Source organism: Mobula hypostoma, chromosome 14, assembly GCF_963921235.1.
Source record: "Mobula hypostoma chromosome 14, sMobHyp1.1, whole genome shotgun sequence".
Taxonomy (NCBI): domain Eukaryota; kingdom Metazoa; phylum Chordata; class Chondrichthyes; order Myliobatiformes; family Myliobatidae; genus Mobula; species Mobula hypostoma.
The window spans coordinates 80,396,100-80,419,985 of NC_086110.1; the positions used below are offsets into that span (position 1 = coordinate 80,396,100).

At 46.4% G+C, this 23,886-nt stretch overlaps 1 protein-coding gene across 12 annotated transcripts in view; it reads right to left on the minus strand.

Annotated features, from left to right (window-relative positions):
• Positions 1 to 83: 83 nt before the first annotated feature.
• cbfa2t3 (CBFA2/RUNX1 partner transcriptional co-repressor 3) overlaps positions 84 to 23,886 on the minus strand; it is a 211,687-nt gene continuing 187,884 nt past the window's right edge. For 4 of the 12 annotated variants that reach the window (XM_063067305.1, XM_063067308.1, XM_063067306.1 and 1 more), the window contains one exon: positions 993 to 5,249. In XM_063067305.1, coding sequence (XP_062923375.1) covers positions 4,920 to 5,249 — 330 coding nt within the window. In that variant the 3' untranslated portion in view covers positions 993 to 4,919. Of the gene's footprint in view, positions 5,250 to 23,886 lie in introns of all 12 variants that reach the window. The other 8 variants (XM_063067302.1, XM_063067311.1, XM_063067314.1 and 5 more) reach the window with 7 other exon arrangements.

A 23,886-nucleotide genomic window follows, 5' to 3' on the forward strand; every position in this document is an offset into this window, starting at 1 on the left:
GTGGCAGCCCTGATTCGTGAGGCAGCAGCTTGTCAGCAAGACCCATCCCGGGGCCCTGCGCGCTGCTGTTCTGATATTTATTCCTCAATGTCGGTGAAAAGACGATCAAATCCCATTGGTTTGGGGGATCTTGCTGTACAAACATTGTATCTCTGTTATTACCCTGCTGAACTGAGCTGGAGGACCCACTTTGGGTGGGTTTCCTTCCACTTCACACAGATGTGCGGATCATAGAGCACATCAACAAGACCTTCGACTCACACTGAAACCAATTAAATGAGTAATCAGATGACCAACTGAACTAATTGCTACTGTGCAAACAATGTCCATATCCATCCATTCTCCTCACAGGCTAATTGGTCACTGCTCCTAGTTGGTGAGGGATGAATGAAAATCAAGGGATGGTTTATATACTGTAGTCTGTACAGACTCTGGGACAAAGAGCCTGTTTCAGTGCATTCATTCTGACTCCAAACTGACACTAACAGGAAACTTGATTAGATTTGTGAATTTGTTATTTTGTCAGGAGAGTGAACGTAGAACAGAGAAAGCCTACAGCACAACACAGGCCCTTCAGCCTACAAAGCTGTGTCGAACATGTCCTTACCTTAGAAACTTCCTCGGCTTACCCATAGCCCTCTATTTTTCTAAGCTCCATGTACCTATGCCAGTGTGAGAATGGAAGCCATCTGGTCTCCAGCTCCAAGTGTTGCCACCTTCAGTAACTAGATGGATCATTGGGCATTCATTGCCTCCACTTGAGAGTTTTACAGTGCATCTACTCCTCTTTACCCAAGGGTGTGTGGTTGGGTTAGGGTGAGGTGAATCAGCTATGTGATTATGCACAAACCCAGGACACCACTCAAATGCCTTGCTGAAATCCATATACACTACATCTACTGCTCTTCCTTCGTCAATGTGTTTAGTCACATCCTCAAAAAATTCAATCAGGCTCGTAAGGCACAACCTGCCTTTGACAAAGTATTTTAGGTATGGTTTAGTTTTAAGAGTTTGCATTGGGTTTTTCTTGATCTGGATCTGGGAAGATGAACAGAAATCTGATAAATGTACATGAACAGCCTGCCTGCACAGTGGTCTTGTTTCTGTACCACTGCAGGCCTGCTATAAATACAGTCAAATCTGATATTAAGAACTTTTATTACACAGGTACAGAATAAGTAGAGACATACTTGCTCCAATGTTACAATCATAGCTGAATACAGTAGGACAGTACTAAAAGCCCAAGTTGGGGGGAAGAGCATGCCCTAATGTTACTAGAAAGGCTACAGAACTTGAGAGTGGCAGGGAAAAGCAAAACTCTTCATCTTCTCTACAGTGAATATTCAATGCAGTAGATTCAACCATTCTGAGTAGATACTGGTGTCATTTCCAAAGGATATAATGAACACACGTACTTGCAGAGAGGTACGCTCCTGTAATTTCAACTTTGTTAGTTCTACCAACACTCTCATTTCTGCCACTCACCGCCCTCAACCAAACAGCAGCAGCTGAAGAGGGAGGCAAGCACAAGACTAAAGCTGATTGAAACGATAAAGGTGCCCAGAGCAGGTGAACTGGAATTGTGGGCCAGGCCAGGCCAGTTGTCCCTTACTTGGTGAGTGTACCCTTTCTCAGGAGGCCCTGAGCAACATCGGACGACTACAATAACTGAGTCTCCAATCTGTTATTAATAGCTTTGGGTCACTGGAACAGTGCTTTCACGAGGGAGGCAAGGATGCCTTGAATATTGCATCAGGAAAGGTGGGGCAGTGAGGCTGCAGAAGGAACTGGATCTCATAAAGTGCTCTTTTTGGCTGACTGTAGGTGGTTTCACTGCTTGAGCTGTGGGTCTCCCTCTGCTGGAAAGTGATCGGATTACAGCTCAAGCAAATCAACTTGTTTTAGCATTTCTCATCACAATTTTTGGGCAGCAGATAAAAGAGACTGCAGACCAGAGAGGATGCAAGGTCAAGCTCAACATGAGCTGTGTGAAGATGAACATGAGAGGTCTGTTTTTACCCATGGGAGCTCAGCATCAATTCCCTTTGATTCAGGAGGCATTTTCCACTCTGTACCACCCTTCCTACAAGACATAAGAGCAGAATTAGGCCATTCAGCCCATCAATCGCGCTCCAGATCACAGCTCACCACGTTTATTTCTCTTCTAAACAAGAGTGTGAATAAACATGGTGCTTGGGGCAATCTGGAGTCAAGGGGAGATGCCAGTGTAAGAATGGAAGCCATCTGGTCTCCAGCTCCAAGTGTTGCCACTTTCAGTAACTGGATGGATTGCTGGGCATTCATTGCCTCCACTTGAGAGTTTTACAGTGCATCTACTCTTTACCCAAGGGTGTGTGGTTGGGTTAGGGTGAGATGAATCAGCTATGTGATTATGCAAACCCAGGACACCATTCAAATGCCCTTGAGCAAGGCCCATTCTGTAACCTTGTAGTTAAGGATGATACATCATATTCTGAGCCCGTAAACCTGGAGACACATCTGTGGCTTCGTGCAGTAAGTAGTAAGCTTTAGGGTGGAAGGGAGATTCTGAGAAAAGAGGGGGTGATTATAAAATCTGGAAGCAGAAAATGGGCCACAATTAAAATCAAGACTATGAATATATTATCTCTTAAGATATTTATAAAAAATAAACATTATCCTTATCACATGATAAATAAAGTAAGCTTCCTGCCCTTCTGGAGCAGTGTGATCAGTAATGGAAAACAATACACCCTGTGCTCAATAACAATAGCCACGGTGGCTGATAAATGTACGTACACACACACACACACACACACACACACACACACACACACACACACACACACCACATTCACAAGGCAGCAAGCAGCCTGTGAGGGTGGTGGCCCATATGAGGAGCAATACTATACTCTGCTATGGAAGAGTAAAGTTCAGGATGGGAGCAAAAAAAGCCTTTCTGTTTTTGAATCATCTGCGTTATCCAGTAGCTGTTGGTATACCTATCTATTCTCCTTCCTTCTATCAGTGCATGAGAGAGATAAACAACTCGACCTACAGCTATAGAGATGGTACTGTGAAAACCCACGGCAATCCCACTGGGAAATGAATGAAAATCAACAGGAGAGCAGCCCTCGGGCCTGACCTTGCAACATGGTTCAGCCCATCACAGCAGCAGATCAAAGTGAAGTGGTCGTGTGTTCAAATCCAGCACAGTGCTACTGCTCAAAGGAAACGGCCTATTCTGGGAAAATAATGCCCAGTGGAAACACCATGGATGGCTGATGCTGGAGGAACTCAGTGGTTCCTGGGGCAGATGGTTGATGATGTGGGTCAGGAATGACCAGTTAGTATTGTGGTCTTGTTACTGAAGCTTTAGCCCGTTTCTGTGATAAGTTGAAACTGAACAGTTAAAAGGTGATAACTATCTTTGAAGCAGATTTTTGGAGTCAGAAGGTGATTTGGTTTTCAATTCTAGGTGGCAGCATCTGTATTCCCGTTACCGTTGCCATGGCGAGGACTCAGATAGAAAAAGGTGTAGTGATGTACAGTTGGGAGAGAACATGGAGAAATGAGCAGGAAGTTTTCAGTTCATTTCATGCATGAAAATAAAATGGTCATCATTGAAGGAATATCTGAACATCACAAGAGCAAGGGGTATTGTACATGAAGATGCTCTCAAGGAATCAATCTCCACCAAAAATGAGAGAGATAAAGGGAGGTAGAGAATCAAAGGATTGCAGCAAGTCAAAAATTCATTCATGCTTTAAAAATATTTTAAAAAGTAACCATTTTCATTCATGAATAGCTTTCCTCATCGTATTCAGGGTGATGAGGTCACTGAGAGTGGGTACTTCACATGTAGTTCTTTTACCCAACACTTTGGATTATTTGACAATTGCAAGTCTAACCAGTATAATCTGTAATTCCACAAAAGGCAGGAGCCCTGGCCAGTCTGGAAACAGCCTTCTAGAGGATTGGCACCTTCGCTGTAGGAGCACCATGACTGAGGGACCAACACTTCCTCAGTAAGTCTCCTTCGTGAGTGACTCTGGCAGTGCAACACTTTTTGGGGTGTGTAGAGTTTTTGCGTTTACACTGAAGCCGAGGTACATCTGGTACCTTCTTGGCTGCTAGCAAGGTAGTATGGAGAGTGCTCCTTCATGTCCGAATGTGAACAATGTGCCTTGAATTGATCTGGTACCTCACAGCTATGTTTAATAGTGATAATAAGTGTATGTTGATCAAATGTGAATGTCTAACTCTCCAGAATGACAGCATGAGGCTGGGATCCAGAGGCAAGGGAGTAAGGGTAGGTCTGCATGAGAAGAGGAGTACAGATTTGAGGGCATGAAGGATTGGGGAAATCCAAGAGCAAGATATAATGGGGAGAGGGATGTCTAAAGGAAGAGAAGTAAAGCAAATGGGTTTACAAGGGGAAGAAAGGTCTTTGGGGCCAGCGGGAAGCAGTGTTGGGGGTGTGGGGATCACAAGGAAAGAAAGAAAGATTTATGCAAAATTTGAGTGTAAGACAAATGGGGGGGGGGGGGTCCAAGGGAAGAATTAAAAGGGTAATTGATCCGTGAGGTGGTGGTTGGTGGGAGAAGAAAGAGTTTGGTAGTCTGGTATATGAGCCGTATCCAAGTGAGTATTTTTGGAATTTTTAAAGCAGCATATATCTCTTTTCCAAGTTACAAATTTCCGTCATTCTCACCGAATGTGGGATATTACTGAATATCAAGGAGTTCTTGTTCAAACATTTCATCACAGGCTGGGGTCCAGAGAGCTGTGACACTACTCGAGGGATCATTTAGTAAACGATCAATGATGAATTTAAAAAGCAAATGGATTTCTTTGCTTCATTTAGGTAGACTGAGGTCGTTGAAACTCAGGGTTAACAGGTAAAGAGAGGTTCTTCAGAGGTCAGTTCAGTGAAATCGTCAGGGAGTTGAGAAGTTGCATTGTTGATCAGTGGGGGCAGTTTCAACTGGAATCTTGGTGGATGGAGAGACACAGCGAGAGGTAATGACAGATCCGCTGTCTCCAAGACGTTCAGGCCCAGCACTGGTAACACCTGGCCGGAGCAGCCTTCCAGAGGCGGCAGAGGATGAGCTGCTGGCTGTGCTAGAGGACTGTGGGCCCTGGCCATTCAGACCACACACGTGGTGATGCTTCTCCCAATCCTTGTGCTGACAGAAGGAGCCACAGTAACGGGCTGTGTTGCAGCCACTGCAGGTTTCACTGGCTTTCCGGCCACAATTCCAGCAACTCTGAAAAACACCATTTCCAACCATCACCGATCAAATACAAAGCAGGTCACTTTTAACTCCTTAGTTGCAGCTATTACTCAAGTAGACCAGAGAACAGAAGATAGGGGAGCAGAGTTAGGCCATTTGGCCCATCGAGTCTACTCCACCATTTCATCATGGTTGATCCATTTCCCTCTCAGCCTCAATCTCCTGCCTTCTCCCTATAACCTTTCACGCCCTGACTATTTAAGAATCTATCAATCTCTGTTTTAAATATACCCAATGACTTGATCTCCACGGCCACTTGTGGCAATGAATTCCAAAGATTCACCACCCTCTGACTAAAATTCCTCATCTCTGTTTTAAATGGACATCTCTGCATTCTGAGACTGTGTCCTCTGGTCCTAGACACTCCCACTATAGTTACATCCACTCCATTAAAGTCTTTCAAAATTTGATAGGAATGAGATTCTGCACCCCTCCCCCATTCTTCGTAATTCCAGTGAGCAGAGGCCCAGAGCCATCAGTCAATTGGTCCTCAAATGGTAAAGCTTTCCTTCCTGGAATCATGCTTCTGAACCCTCTCCAATGTCAGCACTTCCTTTCTTAGATAAGGGGCCCAAAACTGCTCACAATAATCCAAGGGAGGCCTTCCCAGTGCTTTATAAGGCCTCAACATTACATGCTTGCTTTCATATAATCTAGTCCTCTCAAAATGAATGCTAAATCCTTCTGCAATCTCCCTGCTTCCTCAACACTACCTGCCCCTCCACCTATCTTCATATCATTCACAAACTTGGCCTCAAAGCTATCAATTCTTATGTTATCCAAATTATTGACAGTAATGTAAAAAGTGTTTCCAACACAGATCCCTGTGGAACACCATTAGTCGCGGCAGCCCAGGGGTGTAGTCCATCAGGTCCTGGGGACTTAAGACCTTTCAATTTCCCCTTGCACCTTCTCCCTAGTAATGACAACTTCATTCACTTCTGTCCCGACACTCGAACTTCAGCATACCATTAGTGTCTTTCACAATGAACACTGATGCAAAATACTTATTCAGTTTGTCTACCATTTCCTTGTCCTCCATTACTACCTATTCAGCTTCATTTTCCAGCGATCTGATATCCATTCTCACCTCTCTTTTACTCTTTATATATCTGAAGAAACTTTTAGTATCCTCTTTAATATAACTGGCTAGCTTACCTTCATATTCCATCTTTTGCCTCTTTTTGACTTTTTTTTGCCTTCTGTTTGTTTTTAAAAGCTTCCCAGTCCTCTAACTTCCCACTATTTTTTTGCTCTTATATGTCCTCTCTTTGTCAGCCATGGTTGCATCATCATGTTTATAATACTACTTCTACTTTGTTATATATCTATACTGCGCCTTCCAAATTGCTCCCAGAAATTCTAGATTTTTTTACTCTGCCATCATCCCTGCTAGTGTCCCCTTCCAATCAGTTTTGGCCAGTTTCTCTCTCATGCCTCTGTATTTCCCTCTACTCCACTGTAATACTGATACATCTGACTTTAGCTTCCCCCTCTCAAATTGCAGGGTGAATTCTATCACATTGTGATTACTGGACCCAAAGTGTTTCTTTGCCATAAGCTCTTTAATCAATTGCACAACATCCAATCCAGAATAACTAATCCCCTAGTGGACTCAACCATAAGCGGTTCTAAAAAGCCACCGTGTATGCATTCTATAAATTCCCCCTCTTGGGTCCAGCACCAACCTGAATTTCCCAAACTGCATATTGAAATCCCCCATAACTATTGTAACATTGCCCTTTTGACATGCCTTTTCTATTTCCTGTCATAATTTGTAGTTCACATCTTTGCTACCGTTCAGAGGTCTGTATATAACTCCCATCAGGGTCTTTTTACCCTTGCAGTTTCCTAACTCTACCCACAACTTATTATACGGCTTCCTGAGGATTGGATTTCATTTTTTACCAACAGAGCCACGCCACCTCCTCTGAATACCTGCCTGTCCTTTTGATACAATGTCTATCCTTAGATGTTTACCGTCTTGGATACTATTGTGGGGGATGACCTCCCAAGGTAATGCCACAGAGACTGGTTTATTGGCATTCAGCATGGGTCTGTGGTGCAGAAAGGAAAGAGGGAGAAGAGGGGAGCGGTAGTGATAGGGGACTCAATAGTCAGAGGAACAGACAGGAGATTCTGTGGATGTGAACAGGATACGTGAATGGTAAGTTGCCTCCCTGATGTCAAGATCAGCAACGTCTCAGATCGTGTCCACAACATTTTGCGGGGGGAGGGAGAGCAGCCAGATGACTTGGTACAGATTGGTACCAATGCCATAGACAAGAAAAGTAAAGAGGTCCTGAAAAGAGAATTTGGAGACCTGGGCAGAAAACTGAGAAGCAGGACCTCCAGGGTAGTAACTTCTGGGTTGCTACCTGTGCCATGCACCAGTGAGGGTAGAAACAGGATGATTGGGCCAGTGAAGGAGTGAAGCTTTGAGGCTTTGACTCGAGAGGCTTCGACAAGAAGAGGCGGAGGACAAGCTAGCTCGCAGTTAGTTTTTACAATATCCCCTGAGACGGTGATGTGCCTCTCACGTGAGATGTGGGAGTCTTGGGGGAACGCCCCTCTCCCACAGAGTCACATTTGCCAGAAGTGCATACGGCTGGGCGATCTGGAAGACCGTGTAAGGAATCTGGAGCAGCAGCTGGATGACCTTCGACTCATAAGGGAGAATGAGGCAGTCATAGATGAGAGCTACAGGGAGGTAGTCACACCTGGGCTGTCGGAAGCAGGTCACTGGGTGACAGTTAGAGGGGGGAAAGCGAAGGTGAGCAGACAGGTAGTGCAGAGCACCCCTGTAGCCATTCCCCTGAATAATAAGTTTACCGTCCTGGATACTGTTGGTGGGGATGACCGACCAGGTGTGAGCCACGGTGGCAGGGCCTCCGGCACTGAGTATGACCCTGTGGTGCAGAAGGGTGGGATGGAGAAGAGGAGAGCTGTCGTCATTGGAGACTCTATAGTCAGGGGAGCAGACAGGAGATTTTGTGGACGTGAGAAGGACACCCGCATGGTTTGTTGCCTCCCGGGTGCCAGGGTCCGGGATGTCTCTGACCGGGTGCACGACATCCTGGTACGAGAGGGAAAGCAACCGGAAGTCGTGATACATGTTGGGACCAATGACATAGGCAGGAAGAGGGATGAGGTCCTGAAGTGTGAGTTTCGGGAATTAGGTAGAAGGCTGAAGAACAGGACCTCAAGGGCGACGTTCTCAGGATTGCTGCCAGTGCTATGTGACAGAGATGGTACAAATTGGAGGAGATGGCAGTTGAATGCGTGGCTGAGGTGTTGGTGCAGGGAGCAGGGTTTTAGATTTTTAGATCATTAGGATCTCTTCTGGGGAAGGTGGGTCCTGTACAGATTGGGTGGGACCTGTACAGATTGGACCTGAACTTGAGGGGGAGCAATATCCTTGCAGGTAGGTTTGCTAGCATGGATCGGGAGGGTTTAAACTAATTTGCGAGGGGGATGGGACCCAGAGCGATAGAGCAGTGAAAGAAGTGCATGGAGTAAAGCCAGATCTAACATACAGAGAGGCTTTGAGGAAAGAGAAGCAGAATAAACGGTGTAAAGACAGTAAGGTAGAAGGGCTGAAATGTGTGTACCTCAATGCGAGAAGCATCAGGAACAAAGGTGATGAGCTGTGAGCTTGGATACATACATGGAATTATGATGTAGTGGCCATTACGGAGACTTGGCTGGCACCAGGGCAGGAATGGATTCTCAATATTCCTGGACTTCAGTGCTTTAAAAGGGATAGAGAGGGCGGAAAAAGGGGAGGAGGGGTGGCATTACTGATCAGGGATACTATTACAGCTACAGAAAGGGTGGGTAACATAGCAGGATCCTCTTTTGAGTCAATATGGGTGGAAGTCAGGAACAGGAAGGGAGCAGTTACTCTACTGGGGGTATTCTATAGGCCTCCTGGTAGCAGCAGAGATACAGAGGAGCAGATTGGGAGGCAGGTTTTGGAAAGGTGCAAAAATAACAGGGTTGTTATCATGGGTGACTTTAACTTCCCTAATATTGATTGGCACCTGATTAGTTCCAAGGGTTTTGATGAGGCAGAATTTGTTAAGTGTGTCCAGGACGGATTCCTGTCACAGTATGTGGACAGGACGACCAGGGGGAATGCCATACTAGATCTAGTACTAGGTAATGAACCAGGTCAGGTCACAGATCTCTCAGTGGGTGAGCATCTGGGGGACAGTGACCACCGCTCCCTGGCCTTTATAATTATCATGGAAAAGGATAGAATCAAAGAGGACAGGAAAATTTTTAATTGGGGAAAGGCAAATTATGAGGCTATAAGGCTAGAACTTGCGGGAGTGAATTGGGATGATGTTTTTGCAGGGAAATGTACTATGGACACGTGGTTGATGTTTAGAGATCTCTTGCAGGATGTAAGGGATAAATTTGTCCCGGTGAGGAAGATAAAGAATGGTAGGGTGAAGGAACCATGGGTGACAAGTGAGGTGGAAAGTCAGGAGGAAGAAGGCAGCATACATGAGGTTTAGGAAGCAAGGATCAGATGGGTCTATTGAGGAATATAGGGAAGCAAGAAAGGAGCTTAAGAAGGGGCTGAGAAGAGCAAGAAGGGGGCATGAGAAGGCCTTGGTGAGTAGGGTAAAGGAAAACCCCAAGGCATTCTTCAATTACGTGAAGAAAAAAAGGATGACAGGAGTGCAGGTAGGACCGATTAGAGATAAAGGTGGGAAGATGGAGGCTGTGGAAGTGAGCGAGGTCCTCAATGAATACTTCTCTTCAGTATTCACCGATTAGAGGGAACTTGATGATGGTGAGGACAATATGAGTGAGGTTGATGTTCTGGAGCATGCTGATATTAAGGGAGAGGAGGTGTTGGAGTTGTCTGCTCACCTTCGCTTTCCCCCCTCTAACTGTCACCCAGTGACCTGCTTCCGACAGCCCAGGTGTGACTACCTCCCTGTAGCTCTCATCTATGACTGCCTCATTCTCCCTTATGAGTCGAAGGTCATCCAGCTGCTGCTCCAGATTGCGTGGAATGCATTGCCTGAGTCAGTGTTGGAGGCAGATACACTAGTGAAGTTTAAGAGACTACTAGATAGGTATATGGAGGAATCTAAGGTGGGGGTTTATATGGGAGGCAGGGTTTGAGGGTCGGCACAACATTGTGGGCCGAAGGGCCTGTACTGTGCTGTACTGTTCTATGTTCTATTTGGCAGATAAATGCGTGGCTGAGAAGCTGGTGCTGGGGGCAGGGCTCTTGGATAATTGGGATCTCTTCCGGTGGAGGTATGACCTATAGAAAAGTGATGGGTTGCACCTGAACCCGAGGGGGAGCAATGTTCTCGCAGGCAGGTTTGTTGAAGCTGTGGGGAGGGTTTAAACTAATTTGGTAGAGGGGTTGGAACTGGAATAAAGGGACTCAGGATGGGGCGGATGGTCAAAAAGCAAAGGTAGCACGCAGTCAGATTATCTGAAAGGGCAGGCAGATGATAGGACAAAATTGCAGCTGGCAGGGTGAATATCAGAGCATTAGAGATACAGAGTCAGAAAAGGGTATTCAAAGTGTTGTATCTCAATGCACAGAGTATGAGAAATAAGGTGGATGATCTTGTTACTGATTGGCCATCACTGAATCATGGCTGAAGGATGGTTGTAGTTGGGAGCTGAATGTCCAAGGTTACATGTTGTCTCGGAGGGATAGGAAGGTCGGCAGAGGGGATGGTGTGGCTCTGCTGGTAAAGAATGGCATCAAATCATTACAAAGATGAGAAGGATTGGTGTTTGACAGGCTCTTGATTAACCAGGATGTTAAAGGTTATGGGAAGATGGCAGGAGAATGGTGCTGACGGGGATATAAATCAGTCATGATGGAATGGTGGAGCAGACTTGATGGGCTGAATAGCCTAATTTTCTTACGTCTTATGGTCTTCAACATTGCTCACCAATTCTGGATGTGAACTCTACAGCCTCCCAACAAACAGTTTAAAAAAAAATTTCTTATGTTCTTTCAGATGAAAGTCTCACATTTAATCTGATATCCTCTTAATTCCAAACCCCTTAATCAGTCTAAATACTAAAGTCTGAAAATTGAACTGGAAACATCATATTGTTGTGTTTTGTGCACTTCAACACAGTCTGAAATACCAGCTGGGTAGAACTGATAACAAGAACAGCACAGCGTTAGTGTTTGTTTATTGGCGTACAGTGCAGAATACGCACTTGCAGCACTTCAAGTCACGCTGCCCATTAACCCCTGATTTAATCCTAGCCTAATCACAAGACAATTTACAATGAGGTACAGTCGATGTTTCGGGCCGAGACTCTTTGTCAGGACTAACTGAAAGAAGAGCTAGTAAGAGATTTGAAAGTGGGAGGGGGAGGGGGAGATCCGAAATGATAGGAGAAGACAGGAGGGGAAGGGATGGAGCCAAGAACTGGACAGTTCCCGACCTAACCAGTTCCCCTCTACCACCACTCTGCTCCGTCTAGCGGAATTAGTCCTCACTCTTAATAATTTCTCCTTTGGCTCCTCCCACTTCCTCCAAACTAAAGGTGTAGCTATGGGCACCCGTATGGGTCCCAGCTATGCCTGCCTTTTTGTTGGGTTTGTGGAACAATCTATGTTCCGTGCCTATTCTGGTATCTGTCCCCCACTTTTCCTTCACTACATCGATGACTGCATTGGCACTGCTTCCTGCACGCATGCTGAGCATGTTGACTTCATTAACTTTGCCTCCAACTTTCACCCTGCCTTCAAGTTTACCTGGTCCATTTCCGACACCTCCTTCCCCTTTCTAGATCTTTCTGTCTCTATCTCTGGAGACAGCTTATCTACTGATGTCTACTATAAGCCTACTGACTCTCACAGCTATCTGGACTATTCCTCTTCTCACCCTGTCTCTTGCAAAAATGCCATCCCTTTCTCGCAATTCCTCCGTCTCCGCCGCATCTGCTCTCAAGATGAGGCTTTTCATTCCAGGACGAGGGAGATGTCTTCCTTTTTTAAAGAAAGGGGCTTCCCTTCCTCCACCATCAACTCTGCTCTCAAACGCATCTTTCCCATTTCACGCACATCTTCACTCACCCCATCCTCCTGTCACCCCACTAGGAATAGGGTTCCCCTTGTCCTCACCTACCACCCCACCAGCCTCCGGGTCCAACATATTATTCTCCGTAACTTCCGCCACCTCCAACAGGATCCCACCACTAAGCACATCTTTCCCTCCCCACCTCTCTCTGCATTCCACAGGGATCGCTCTCTACGCAACTCCCTTGTCCCTTCGTCCCCCCCCATCCCTCCCCACTCATCTCCCTCCTGGCACTTATCCGTGTAAGCGGAACAAGTGCTACACATGCCCTTACACTTCCTCCCTTACCACCATTCAGGGCCCCAGACAGTCCTTCCAGGTGAGGCGACACTTCACCTGTGAGTCGGCTGGTGTGATATACTGCGTCCAGTGCTCCCGATGTGGCCTTTTATATATTGGTGAGACCCGATGCAGACTGGGAGACCGCTTTGCTGAACATCTACGCTTTGTCCGCCAGAGAAAGCAGGATCTCCCAGTGGCCACACATTTTAATTCCGCGTCCCATTCCCATTCTGATATGTCTATCCACGACCTCCTCTACTCTAAAGATGAAGCCACACTCAGGTTGGAGGAACAACACCTTATATTCCGTCTGGGTAGCCTCCAACCTGATGACATGAACATCGACTTCTCTAACTTCCGTTAATACCCCACCTCCCCCTCGTACCCCATCTGTTATTTATTTTTATACACACATTCTTTCTCTCACTCTCCTTTTTCTCCCTCTGTCCCTCTGACTATACCCCTTGCCCATCCTCTGGGTTCCCCCCGCCCCTTGTCTTTCTCCCTGGACCTCCTGTCCCATGATCCTCTCGTCCCTTTTGCCAATCACCTGTCCAGCTCTCGGCTCCATCCCTCCCCCTCCTGTCTTCTCCTATCATTTTGGATCTCCCCCTTCCCCTCACACTTTCAAATCTCTTACTAGCTCTTCATTCAGTTAGTCCTGACGAAGGGTCTCAGCCTGAAATGTCGACTGCACCTCTTCCTACAGATGCTGCCTGGCCTGCTGCGTTCACCAGCAACTTTGATGTGTGTTGCTTGAATTTCCAGCATCTGCAGAATTCCTTGTGTTTGACAATTTACAATGATCATTTAACTTGCCAACCAGTACGTCTTTGCAATGTGGGAGGAAACCAGAGCATCCAGGGGAATCTTGGGGAGAACGTAGAAACTCCTTACAGGCAGTGGTTGGAATTGAACTTGAGTTGCCTGTATTGTAAAATGTTGTGCTAATCACTACACTACTGTGTTCCAGTTACTGCAAGGTGTAGCCCAGTTTTCACTAACGGAACAGTTATAAACAAGGAGACACAGACACCAGCTAAAGGGATAGTAATTTAAAACTGGGTTTTGTCAACATTTCTCCTCTCAGAAGGTAGAGAATCTCTTGGCACAGAGGATGGGAGGGTGATGGATGCTGGTATGTTAGATTTACTTCTGATAAAGATACATATTTAAAAGAGCAAGGAACTGAAAATTATGGAGACCTGCCACAGAAAAGAAATTATGGTCGGGAAAGATCAAGCATGATTATGTTGAATCAAATATTCAAATATGATGGCAGAATATAGTATTAATGGTAAGACTCTTGGCAGTGTGGATTATCAGAGGGATCTTGGGGTCTGAGTCCATAGGACACTCAAAGCAGCTGCACAGGTTGACTCTGTGGTTAAGAAGGCATACGGTGCATTGGTCTTCATCAATCGTGGGATTGAATTTAGGAGCCGACAGGTAATGTTTCAGCTATATAGGACCCCGGTCAGACCACACTTGGAATCCTGTGCTCAGTTCTGGTTGCCTCACTACAGAAAGGATGTGGAAGCCATAGAAAGGGTGCAGAGGAGATTTACAAGAATTTTGCCTGGATTGGGGAGCATGCCAAATGAAAGCAGGTTGAGTGAACTCGGCCTTTTCTCCTTGGAGTGACAGAGGATGAGAGGTGACCTGATGGAGGTGTACAAGATGATGAGAGGCATTGATCGTGTGGATAGTCAGAGGCTTTTTCCCAGGGCTGAAATGGCTGCCACAAGTTTAAGGTGCTGGGGAGTAGGTACAGAGGAGATGTCAGGGGTAAGTTTTTTACTCAGAGTGGTGAGTGCGTGGAATGGGCTGCCAGCAACGGTGGTGGAGGTGTATACGATAGGGTCTTTTAAGAGACTTATTGATATGTACACGGAGCTTAGAAAAATAGAGGGCTATGGGTAAGCCTAAGCCTAGTAATTTCTAAGGTAATGGCATGTTCGGCACAACTTTGTGGGCCGAAGGGCCTGTATTGTGCTGTAGGTTTGCTATGAATAGTGGGGTAGGGTTGAGTGGCCAAATGGCTCACTCTTGCTCCTATTTTCCTGTTCTTCTTGATCACTGTGATGGTGATCTGAAGGCAGCACAGGTCAAACCCTTTATACCCCACCAAAAACAAAGTTAAATCCAGAAGTCTAACTTCTAGTCTTTATTTTCTATCTTCAGTCTATTAAATCGGCCCATTGTCTTCACTTTGCTAACACAAACAGTAGGATTCTCTTCATGTCTTCCTCTGATTGGACACTTAAAACAACCTTAATTAGTGTTATGGGAACAACAGGAATTCTGCAGATGCTGGAAATTCAAGCAACACACATCAAAGTTGCTGGTGAACACAGCAGGCCAGGAGGCATCTGTAGGAAGAGGTGCAGTCGACGTTTCAAGCCGAGACCCTTCGTCAGGACTAACTGAAGGAAGAGTGAGTAAGGGATTTGAAAGTTGGAGGGGGAGGGGGAGATCCAAAATGATAGGAGAAGACAGGAGGAGGAGGGATAGAGCCAAGAGCTGGACAGGTGATAGGCAAAAGGGGATACGAGAGGATCATGGGACAGGAGGTCCGGGAAGAAAGACGGTGGGGGGGGGGGACCCAGAGGATGGGCAAGGGGTACATTCAGAGGGACAGAGGGAGAAAAAGGAGAGTGAGAGAAAGAATGTGTGCATAAAATAAGTAACAGATGGGGTACGAGGGGGAGTTGGGGCCTTAGCAGAAGTTAGAGAAGTCGATGTTCATGCCATCAGGTTGGAGGCTACCCAGACAGAATATAAGGTGTTGTTCCTCCAACCTGAGTGTGGCTTCATCTTTACAGTAGAGGAGGCCGTGGATAGACATGTCAGAATGGGAATGGGATGTGGAATTAAAATGTGTGGCCACTGGGAGATCCTGCTTTCTCTGGCGGACAGAGCATAGATGTTCAGCAAAGCGGTCTCCCAGTCTGCGTCGGGTCTCGCCAATATATAAAAGGCCACATCGGGAGCACCGGACACAGTATATCACCCCAGTCGACTCACAGGTGAAGTGTTGCCTCATCTGGAAGGACTGTTTGGGGCCCTGAATGGTGGTAAGGGAGGAAGTGTAAGGGCATGTGTAGCACTTGTTCCGCTTACACGGATAAGTGCCAGGAGGGAGATCAGTGGGGAGGGATGGGAGGGACGAATGGACAAGGGAGTTGCGTAGGGAGCGATCCCTGCGGAATGCAGGGGTGGGGAGGGAAAGATGTGCTTAGTGGTGGGATCCCGTTGGAGGTGGCGGAAGTTACAGAGAATAATATGTTGGACAATTATTGTTGTAATGTTATGGGATATTTTCAAACCCACCCAAGACAGCACTTAAAACTCTGCTTGCCCATTCCCCTGGTTTTGGATTTCAGAATCAGGTTTATTATCACCGGCATGTGTCGTGAAATTTGTTAATGTAGCAGCAGCAGTTCAATGCAATACATATAGAAGAAGATGAAAAAAAAACTAATAAATATCATCTGTCACCCTTTCAGTGCAGAAACCTCTTTTCAGTGCCCAGATAGGAAGGCACACATTCAAATGTAAAACGAGCGATGAATTCTGAACACAAATTAAACCCTTGGATGATGTTGTTCACAGTCACTCTGGCTACACGTACATGTTGTGGGTGAGACTATGACAAGCCTCACTGTATTACAACAAATCCATTCTCGGTGCTGTCACCATGGACATTGTATTAAATAAGCGAGAAAGAAAACAATAGAATTTCTCAGTTATCGAATCCTGAAATTATTTTTTGATAGAATTATGCCCTCAGAGTGTCTGCTACTCAAAGTAATTCCTGAAAGCAAAGCTCCTGGCCATACAGAAATACATACATACTGTACTACCAGGCATATTTCTTCCAGCAGGAAGCTAGACACATTTGTTCTCTGACCAACCCCAAAAACCTTATCACAGCATCAGCTATAGCTGGAAATCCCTCACAGGTACACAGATCCCTGCCCCGAATACAAGTAAAATCCAGGAGGTCAGCACAGCAGGAGTCGTAATTCAAAGAATCACCCTATGCACTGTGCTTGAGGCGTACCAATGCCCATTGATACTAATCCCATTTACTAGAAGTTAGTCCATAGCCCACTAGCAATTTAAAGTGCCTGTCCAGACACTATTTAAATAATGTGGGAGCATTTGCCTCGACCACCCTCTCAGGCAGTATTTTCAAGACTGCAACCACTCTGACTGAAAACAATTTTCTCAGATTTCCTCTAACCCTTTCACTCCTCCTCTCACCTGGGCCTCTGGTCTTACACACCTCTGCCATGAGGAGAAGCTTCTTTCTGTCTGCTCGATCTATGCCTCACAATGTTGTAAAGCTCCAAGGAAACAAAGCTAGCCTGTCACAGAACATAGTGACATATGGAAATTATAGGCCAGTGAGTCTTACTTCAGTGGTGGGCAAGTTGCTGGGGAAGATCCTGAGAGGCAGGATTTATGAGCATTTGGAGAGACATAATCTGATTAGGGATAGTCAGCATGGCTTTGTCAAAGGCAGGTTGTGCCTTACGAGTCTGATTTAATTCTCTGAGGATGTAACAAGGCACATTGCTGAAGGTAGAGCAGTGTATATAGATGTCAGTAAGGTTCCCTATGCAAGGCTCCTTCAGAAAGTAATGAGGCATGGGATCTAAGGAGACCTTGCTTTGTGGATCTAGAATTGCCTTGACCACAGAAGGCAAAGGGTGGTTGTGGATGGTTCATATTCTGCTTGGAGGACAGTGACCAGTGGTGTTCCGCAGGGATCTGTTCTGGGACCCCTCCCCCTTTGTGATTTTTATAAATGACCTGAAGAGGAAGTAGAAGGGTGGGTTAGTAAGTTTTCTGATGACACAAAAATTGGGGGTGTTGTGGATAGTCTGGAGGGTTTGTCAGAGGCTACAGCAGAACATCGATCGGATGCAGAACTGGACTGAGAAGTGGCAGATGGAGTTCAACCCAGATAGGTGTGAAGTGGTTCATTTCAGTTGGTCAAATTTGAAGACAGAATATAATATTAATGGTAAGACTCTTGGCAGTATGGAGGATCAGTGAGATCTTGGGGTCTGTGTCCATCGGACTCTCAAAGCTCCTGCACAGGTTGACAGTTTTTTAAGAAGGCATATGGTGTATTGGCATTCATGAACTGTGGTTGAGTTCAAGAGTCATGAGGTAATGTTACAGCTTTTTAAGACCTTGGTCAGACTCCACTTGGAGTACAGTGCTCAGTTCTGGTCACCTCAATACAGGAAGGATGTGGATACTATAAGAGAGGGTGCAGAGGAGATTTATAAGGATGTTGCCTGGATTGGAGAGCATGCCTTATGAGAATAGGTTAAGTGAACTTGGCCTTTTCTCCTTGGAGCGATGGAGGATGAGGGGTGACCTGATAGAGGTGTATAAGATGATGAGAGGCTTTTCCCCAAGGCTGAAATGGCTAACATGAGGGGGCTTGGAAGAAGGTACAAAGGGGATGTCAGAGGTACGTTTTGCACACCGAGTGGTGGGTGCATGGATTTTTTCCCCATCATTTGAAGTAGTGAGTGAGAGAGCGATATTTTGGTAGGGAAATTCTAGGCAGCTTCTAGAGTAGTTCACATGGTTGGCACAACATTGTGGGCCGAGGGACCTTTAACGTGCTGTAGATTTTCTATGTTTTCTATGTTCTATAAATTGGGTAACATTACTGCAAAGCTGTGATTTCAATGCACTCAGGCCAGATAGGTTTTCATCGCATTGAAATTGTGCAGCTTGTCATATGACAGTTGTTTTTCTAATGGTACCTTTTCCACTAGCTCAGCACTTTCTCCAAAGTAGTCCATTAATGTCTTCTTGCTTGTCTGCACAGGAGCATCCTGCCCACATACATTCTTTTAACAGCTCTCCCACTTCACCCCTTTTGTTCTTGTTATCCCATGTTACACTTAGTTGTAGTTACTAATGGACCATACTCACTCACATTCAGGACAACCTACCACCCGGGGTCAAACACAGTGAATCTCCAATAATCCAGACACTTGGTGCCAGTCTAACAGATTTCTCAGATTATTGGATGTTCACTATTTTTACATGTTACACAGTCGTACACAGTAATCCATTTTGCAACCAACCAGCTGCGTTTAAAGGGAGCTTGAAATATACAAACACCCTGGACCCTGGCTCTGGCTACAGTCAGAAAGTCCTAATTGGGCCGCATCTGAAGTATTGCATTCAATTCTGCTCACCCCATTGCCGAAAAGATGTTGAGGCTTTAGAGAGGCTCCAAAAGAGGTTTAACAGGATGGTGCAAACACGAGGAATTCTGCAGATGCTGGAAATTCAAGCAAGACACATCAAAGTTGCTGGTGAACGCAGCAGGCCAGGCAGCATCTCTAGGAAGAGGTACAGTCGACGTTTCAGGCCGAGACCCTTCGTCAGGACTAACTGAAGGAAGAGTTAGTAAGAGATTTGAAAGTGGGAGAGGGAGGGGGAGATCCAAAATGATAGGAGAAGACAGGAGAGGGAGGGATGGAGCCAAGAGCTGGACAGGTGATTGGCAAAGGGGATATGAGAGGATCATGGGACAGGAGGTCCGGGGAGAAGGAAAAGGGGGAGGGGGGGAAACCCCAGAGGATGGGCAAGGGGTATAGTCAGAGGGAGAAAAAGGAGAGAGAGAGAGAGAGAGAAAGAATGTGTGTATATAAATAAATAATGGATGGGGTACCAGGGGGAGGTGGGGCATTAGCGGAAATTTGAGAAGTCAATGTTCATGCCATCAGGTTGGAGGCTACCCAGATGGAATATAAGGTGTTATTCCTCCAACCTGAGTGTGGCTTCATCTTTACAGTAGAGGAGGCCGTGGATAGACATGTCAGAATGGGAATGGGATGTGGAATTAAAATGTGTGGCCACTGGGAGATCCTGCTTTCTCTGGCGGACAGAGCATAGGTGTTCAGCGAAACAATCTCCCAGTCTGCGTTGGGTCTCGCCAATATATAGAAGGCCACATCGGGAGCACCGGACGCAGTATATCACCCCAGCCGACTCACAGGTGAAGTGTTGCCTCACCTGGAAGGACTGTCTGGGGCCCTGAATGGTGATAAGGGAGAAAGTGTAAGGGCATGTGTAGCACTTGTTCCACTTACAAGGATAAGTGCCAGGAGGGAGATCGGAGGGGAAGGATGGGGGGGACGAATGGACAAGGGAGTTGCATAGGGAGCGATCCCTGTGGAAAGCTGGGGGGGGGGTGGAGGGAAAGGAAGATGTGCTTAGTGGTGGGATCCCGTTGGAGGTGGTGGAAGTTACGGAGAATAACACGTTGGAACCGGAGGCTGGTGGGGTGGTAGGTGAGGACAAGGGGAACCTTTTTAAAATATGGAACGCTTCACGAATTTGCATGCCATCCTTGCGCAGGGGTTTTTAAAATATGGAAGGTCTCAAAGCTCTCCGCTTCTTTTTGGATTCCAGACCTAACCAGTTCCCCTCTACCACCACTCTGCTCCGTCTAGCGGAATTAGTACTTACTCTTAATAATTTCTCCTTTGGCTCCTTCCACTTCCTCCAAACTAAAGGTGTAGCTATGGGCACCCATATGGATCTAGCTATGCCTGCCTTTTTGTTGGCTTTGTGGAACAATCTATGTTCCAAACCTATTCTGGCATCTGTCCCACACTTTTCCTTTGCTAAATCGACGACTGCATTGGCACTGCTTCCTGCATGCATGCTGAGCTCGTTGACTTCATTAACTTTGCCTCCAACTTTCACCCTACCCTCAAGTTTACCTGGTCCATTTCTGACACCTCCCTCCCCTTTCTTGATCTTTCTGTCTCTGTCTATGGAGACAGCTTATCTACTGATGTCTATATAAGCCTGCAGACTCTCACAGCTATCTGAACTATTCCTCTTCTCACCCCGTCTCTTGCAAAAATGTCATCCCCTTCTTGCAATTCCTCCGTCTCCACCGCATCTGCTCTCAGGATGAGGCTTTTCATTGCAGGACGAGGGAGATGTCCTTTTTTAAAGAAAGGGGCTTCCCTTCCACCACATTCAACTCTGCTCTCAAACGCATCTCCCCCATTTCACGCACATCTGCTCTCAATCCATCCTCCTGCCATCCCACTAGGAATAGGGTTCCCCTGGTCCTCACCTACCACCCCAACAGCCTCTGGTCCAACACATAATTCTCCATAACTTCTGCCACCTCCAATGGGACCCCACCACTAAGCACATCTTCCCCCCCTACCCCCCCCCCGCTTTCCACAGGGATTGCTCCCAACGCGACTTCCTTGTCCATTTGTCCCCCCACATCCCTCGCTACCGATCTCCCTCCTGGCACTTATCCTTGTAAGCAGAACAAGTGCTACACATGCCCTTACACTTCCTCCCTCACCACCATTCAGGGCCCCAGACAGTTCCTTCCAGGTGAGGTGACACTTCACCTGTGAGTCGGCTGGGGTGGTGTTCTGTGTCCGGTGCTCCCGATGTGGCCTTCTATATATATTGGCGAGACCCGACACAGACTGGGAGATCGTTTCGCTGAACACCTATGCTCTGTCCGCCAGAGAAAGCAGGATCTCCCAGTGGCCACACATTTTAATTCCACATCCCATTCCCATTCTGACATGTCTATCCACGGCCTCCTCTACTGTAAAGATGAAGCCACACTCAGGTTGGAGGAACAACACCTTATATTCAGTCTGGGTAGCCTCCAACCTGATGGCATGAACATTGACTTCTCAAATTTCCGCTAATGCCCCACCTCCCCCTCGTACCCCATCCGTTATTTATGTATTTATTTATGTACACACTTTCTTTCTCTCTCTCTCCTTTTTCTCCCTCTGAACCTCTCACTATACCCCTTGCCCATCCTCTGGGCTTCCCCCCCCCTTTTCTTTCTCCCTAGGCCTCCCGTCCCATGATTCTCCCCCTTCTTCAGCCTCGTATCCCTTTTGCCAAACAACTGTCTAGCTCTTGGCTCCATCCCTCCCCCTCCTGTCTTCTCCTATCATTTTGGATCTCCCCTTCTCCCTCCCACTTTCAAATCTCTTACTAACTCTTCTTTCAGTTAGTCCTGATGAAGGGTCTCGGCCCGAAACGTCAACTGTACCTCTTCCTAGAGATGCTGCCTGGCCTGCTGAGTTCACCAGCAACTTTGATGCATGTTGCTTAACAGGATGGTGGCTGGATTAGAGGGTGTGTGCGACAAGGAGAGGTTATAAGTGTGTGCTATAAGCAGTGTGTCCACTTCCTGAGGAGATTGAAGTGAGCAGCAACACCCCGCCCCCCGCCCCCCCCGGCCATTCTAACCAAATTTCACAGGAGCACCATCAAGAATGTCCTGGCAAGCTGAATCACTGTCTGATACAGGAATTGCAAAGCATCTGACTAAAAGTCCCTACAAAGGGCTGCAATAACTGCTGAGAGGATCGTCACAGTCTCTCTCCCACCCATTTGGATTTTTTTTTCATCATTTGAAGTAGCGACTGAGAGAACGATATTTTGCAGAGCAGGAGCCATTTGAAAACTGCAAGTCTGGTCAAGAGTGACTATGAGTTGAGCCAATAAAGAGAAGGGAGGTGTAAACAGAGTGACCATTATGTACATAGCTAGTACACTGAGAATAGGCCCAGAGTTAATGAGATGTTTCTTGTGTGAGATGTGGGAACTTTGGGAGACCTCTAGTTTCCCTGATAATGACACCACTGAGCTGCAGCTCCTGAGAGAACGTGTTAAGGAACTGGAGCTGCAACTTGATGACCTTTGGCTCATACAGGAAAATGAGGAGGTGATAAGATAGGTGGTCACCTCATAAGTTGCAGGAGGCAACCTGGGTGACTGTCGGGAGAGGGAAAGGAAACGGGCAGCCAGCACAGAATACCCCCATGGCTGTTCCCTCAATAATAAGTATAACACTTTGGATACTGTCGGGGGGTGGGGGAAGTCCCAGTGACTGGGTATCTAGCACGGAGTCTGGCTCTGTGAGTCAGAAGGGAAGGGGAAGAAGAGGATTGGAGGTACCTGTATGTGGAGGATTTTGGCTAACTGGTGTTGGGTAAATACCCTTGCGAGACCATAGAATTGTGTGTCTGTATTGCTTAATGCCTGGATCAGCAGAAAATCGTGGAACTGCACTCTGCACTCTGCCTCACTGCTCTAGACATTGGATTACATGGTGTTCCCTGGTAGCTTCTGCTCTAGACATAAGATTATGTGGTGTTGATCTCTTGCTTGCAGCTGTACACCACGAGGCTACGTGACTTTGGTGTTTTTCCCTCCAGTTTGCTTAGGACAATACCAAGTATGGAAATGTTGAACAAACCATACCCATTAGAATTAATCATAAAGGGGGTGTGTGTACTGATTGCAAACTGACTCAGCTTCCAGAGGGATGGTTCTCCATGTCATGTAAAATAAAGAATCTCCGAACGAATATCTGAATTTTGTGGGGAAAAGAAAATTCCCTAACAAGGAGATAAGGGATTCCATAATTAGAGAAGCAGACAGCAAATTGTATGGGACACCTGGATGGTATGTTGCCTCCCAGATGCCAGGGATGTCTCAGATCAGGTCCATGGCATTCTAAAGGGGGAAGGTAAACGGCCAGAAGTCATGGTACATATTGCTACCAGCAACAAAGGTAGGAAATGGAAGGAGATCCTGAAGCGAGAATAAAGGGAATTAGGTAGGAAGCTGAAAAGCAGGACCTCCGGGGTAGTAATCTCTGGCTTGCTGCCTCAGCTACGTGTCAGTGAGGGTCAGGATTAGATGAGTTGCCAGATGAATGTGTGGCTGAAGAATTGGTGCAGGGGGCAGGACCTCAGATTACTGGATCATGGGGATCTTTTCTGGAGAAGGTATGAATTGTACACCTGAACCCGAGGAGGTCCTTGTGGGCAGGTTTTCTGGAGCTGTTGGGGAGGGTTTAAACTTATTTGACAGGATGATAGGATCCAGAATGATAGGGTTGGGGACTGGGTAATTGGGTCACAAATAGATGCAGTGTGTAGTGAGACTGTAAGGAAGGATAGGCCAGAATTGTAGTCAGTGAGTGAGTTGCAGTGTAACATGGGGGAAAAAAAATCAAAAAAGGTGACAAATACAGGACTGATTTTATATTTGAATGCATGCAGTATATAGAACAAGGTAGATAATTGTAGCGCAATTAAAAATTGGAAAGTACAATGCGGGGATCACTGGGTCATGGCTAAAAGAAGATCATAGTTGGGAGTTTAACTTCCAAGGACACACCTTGTATT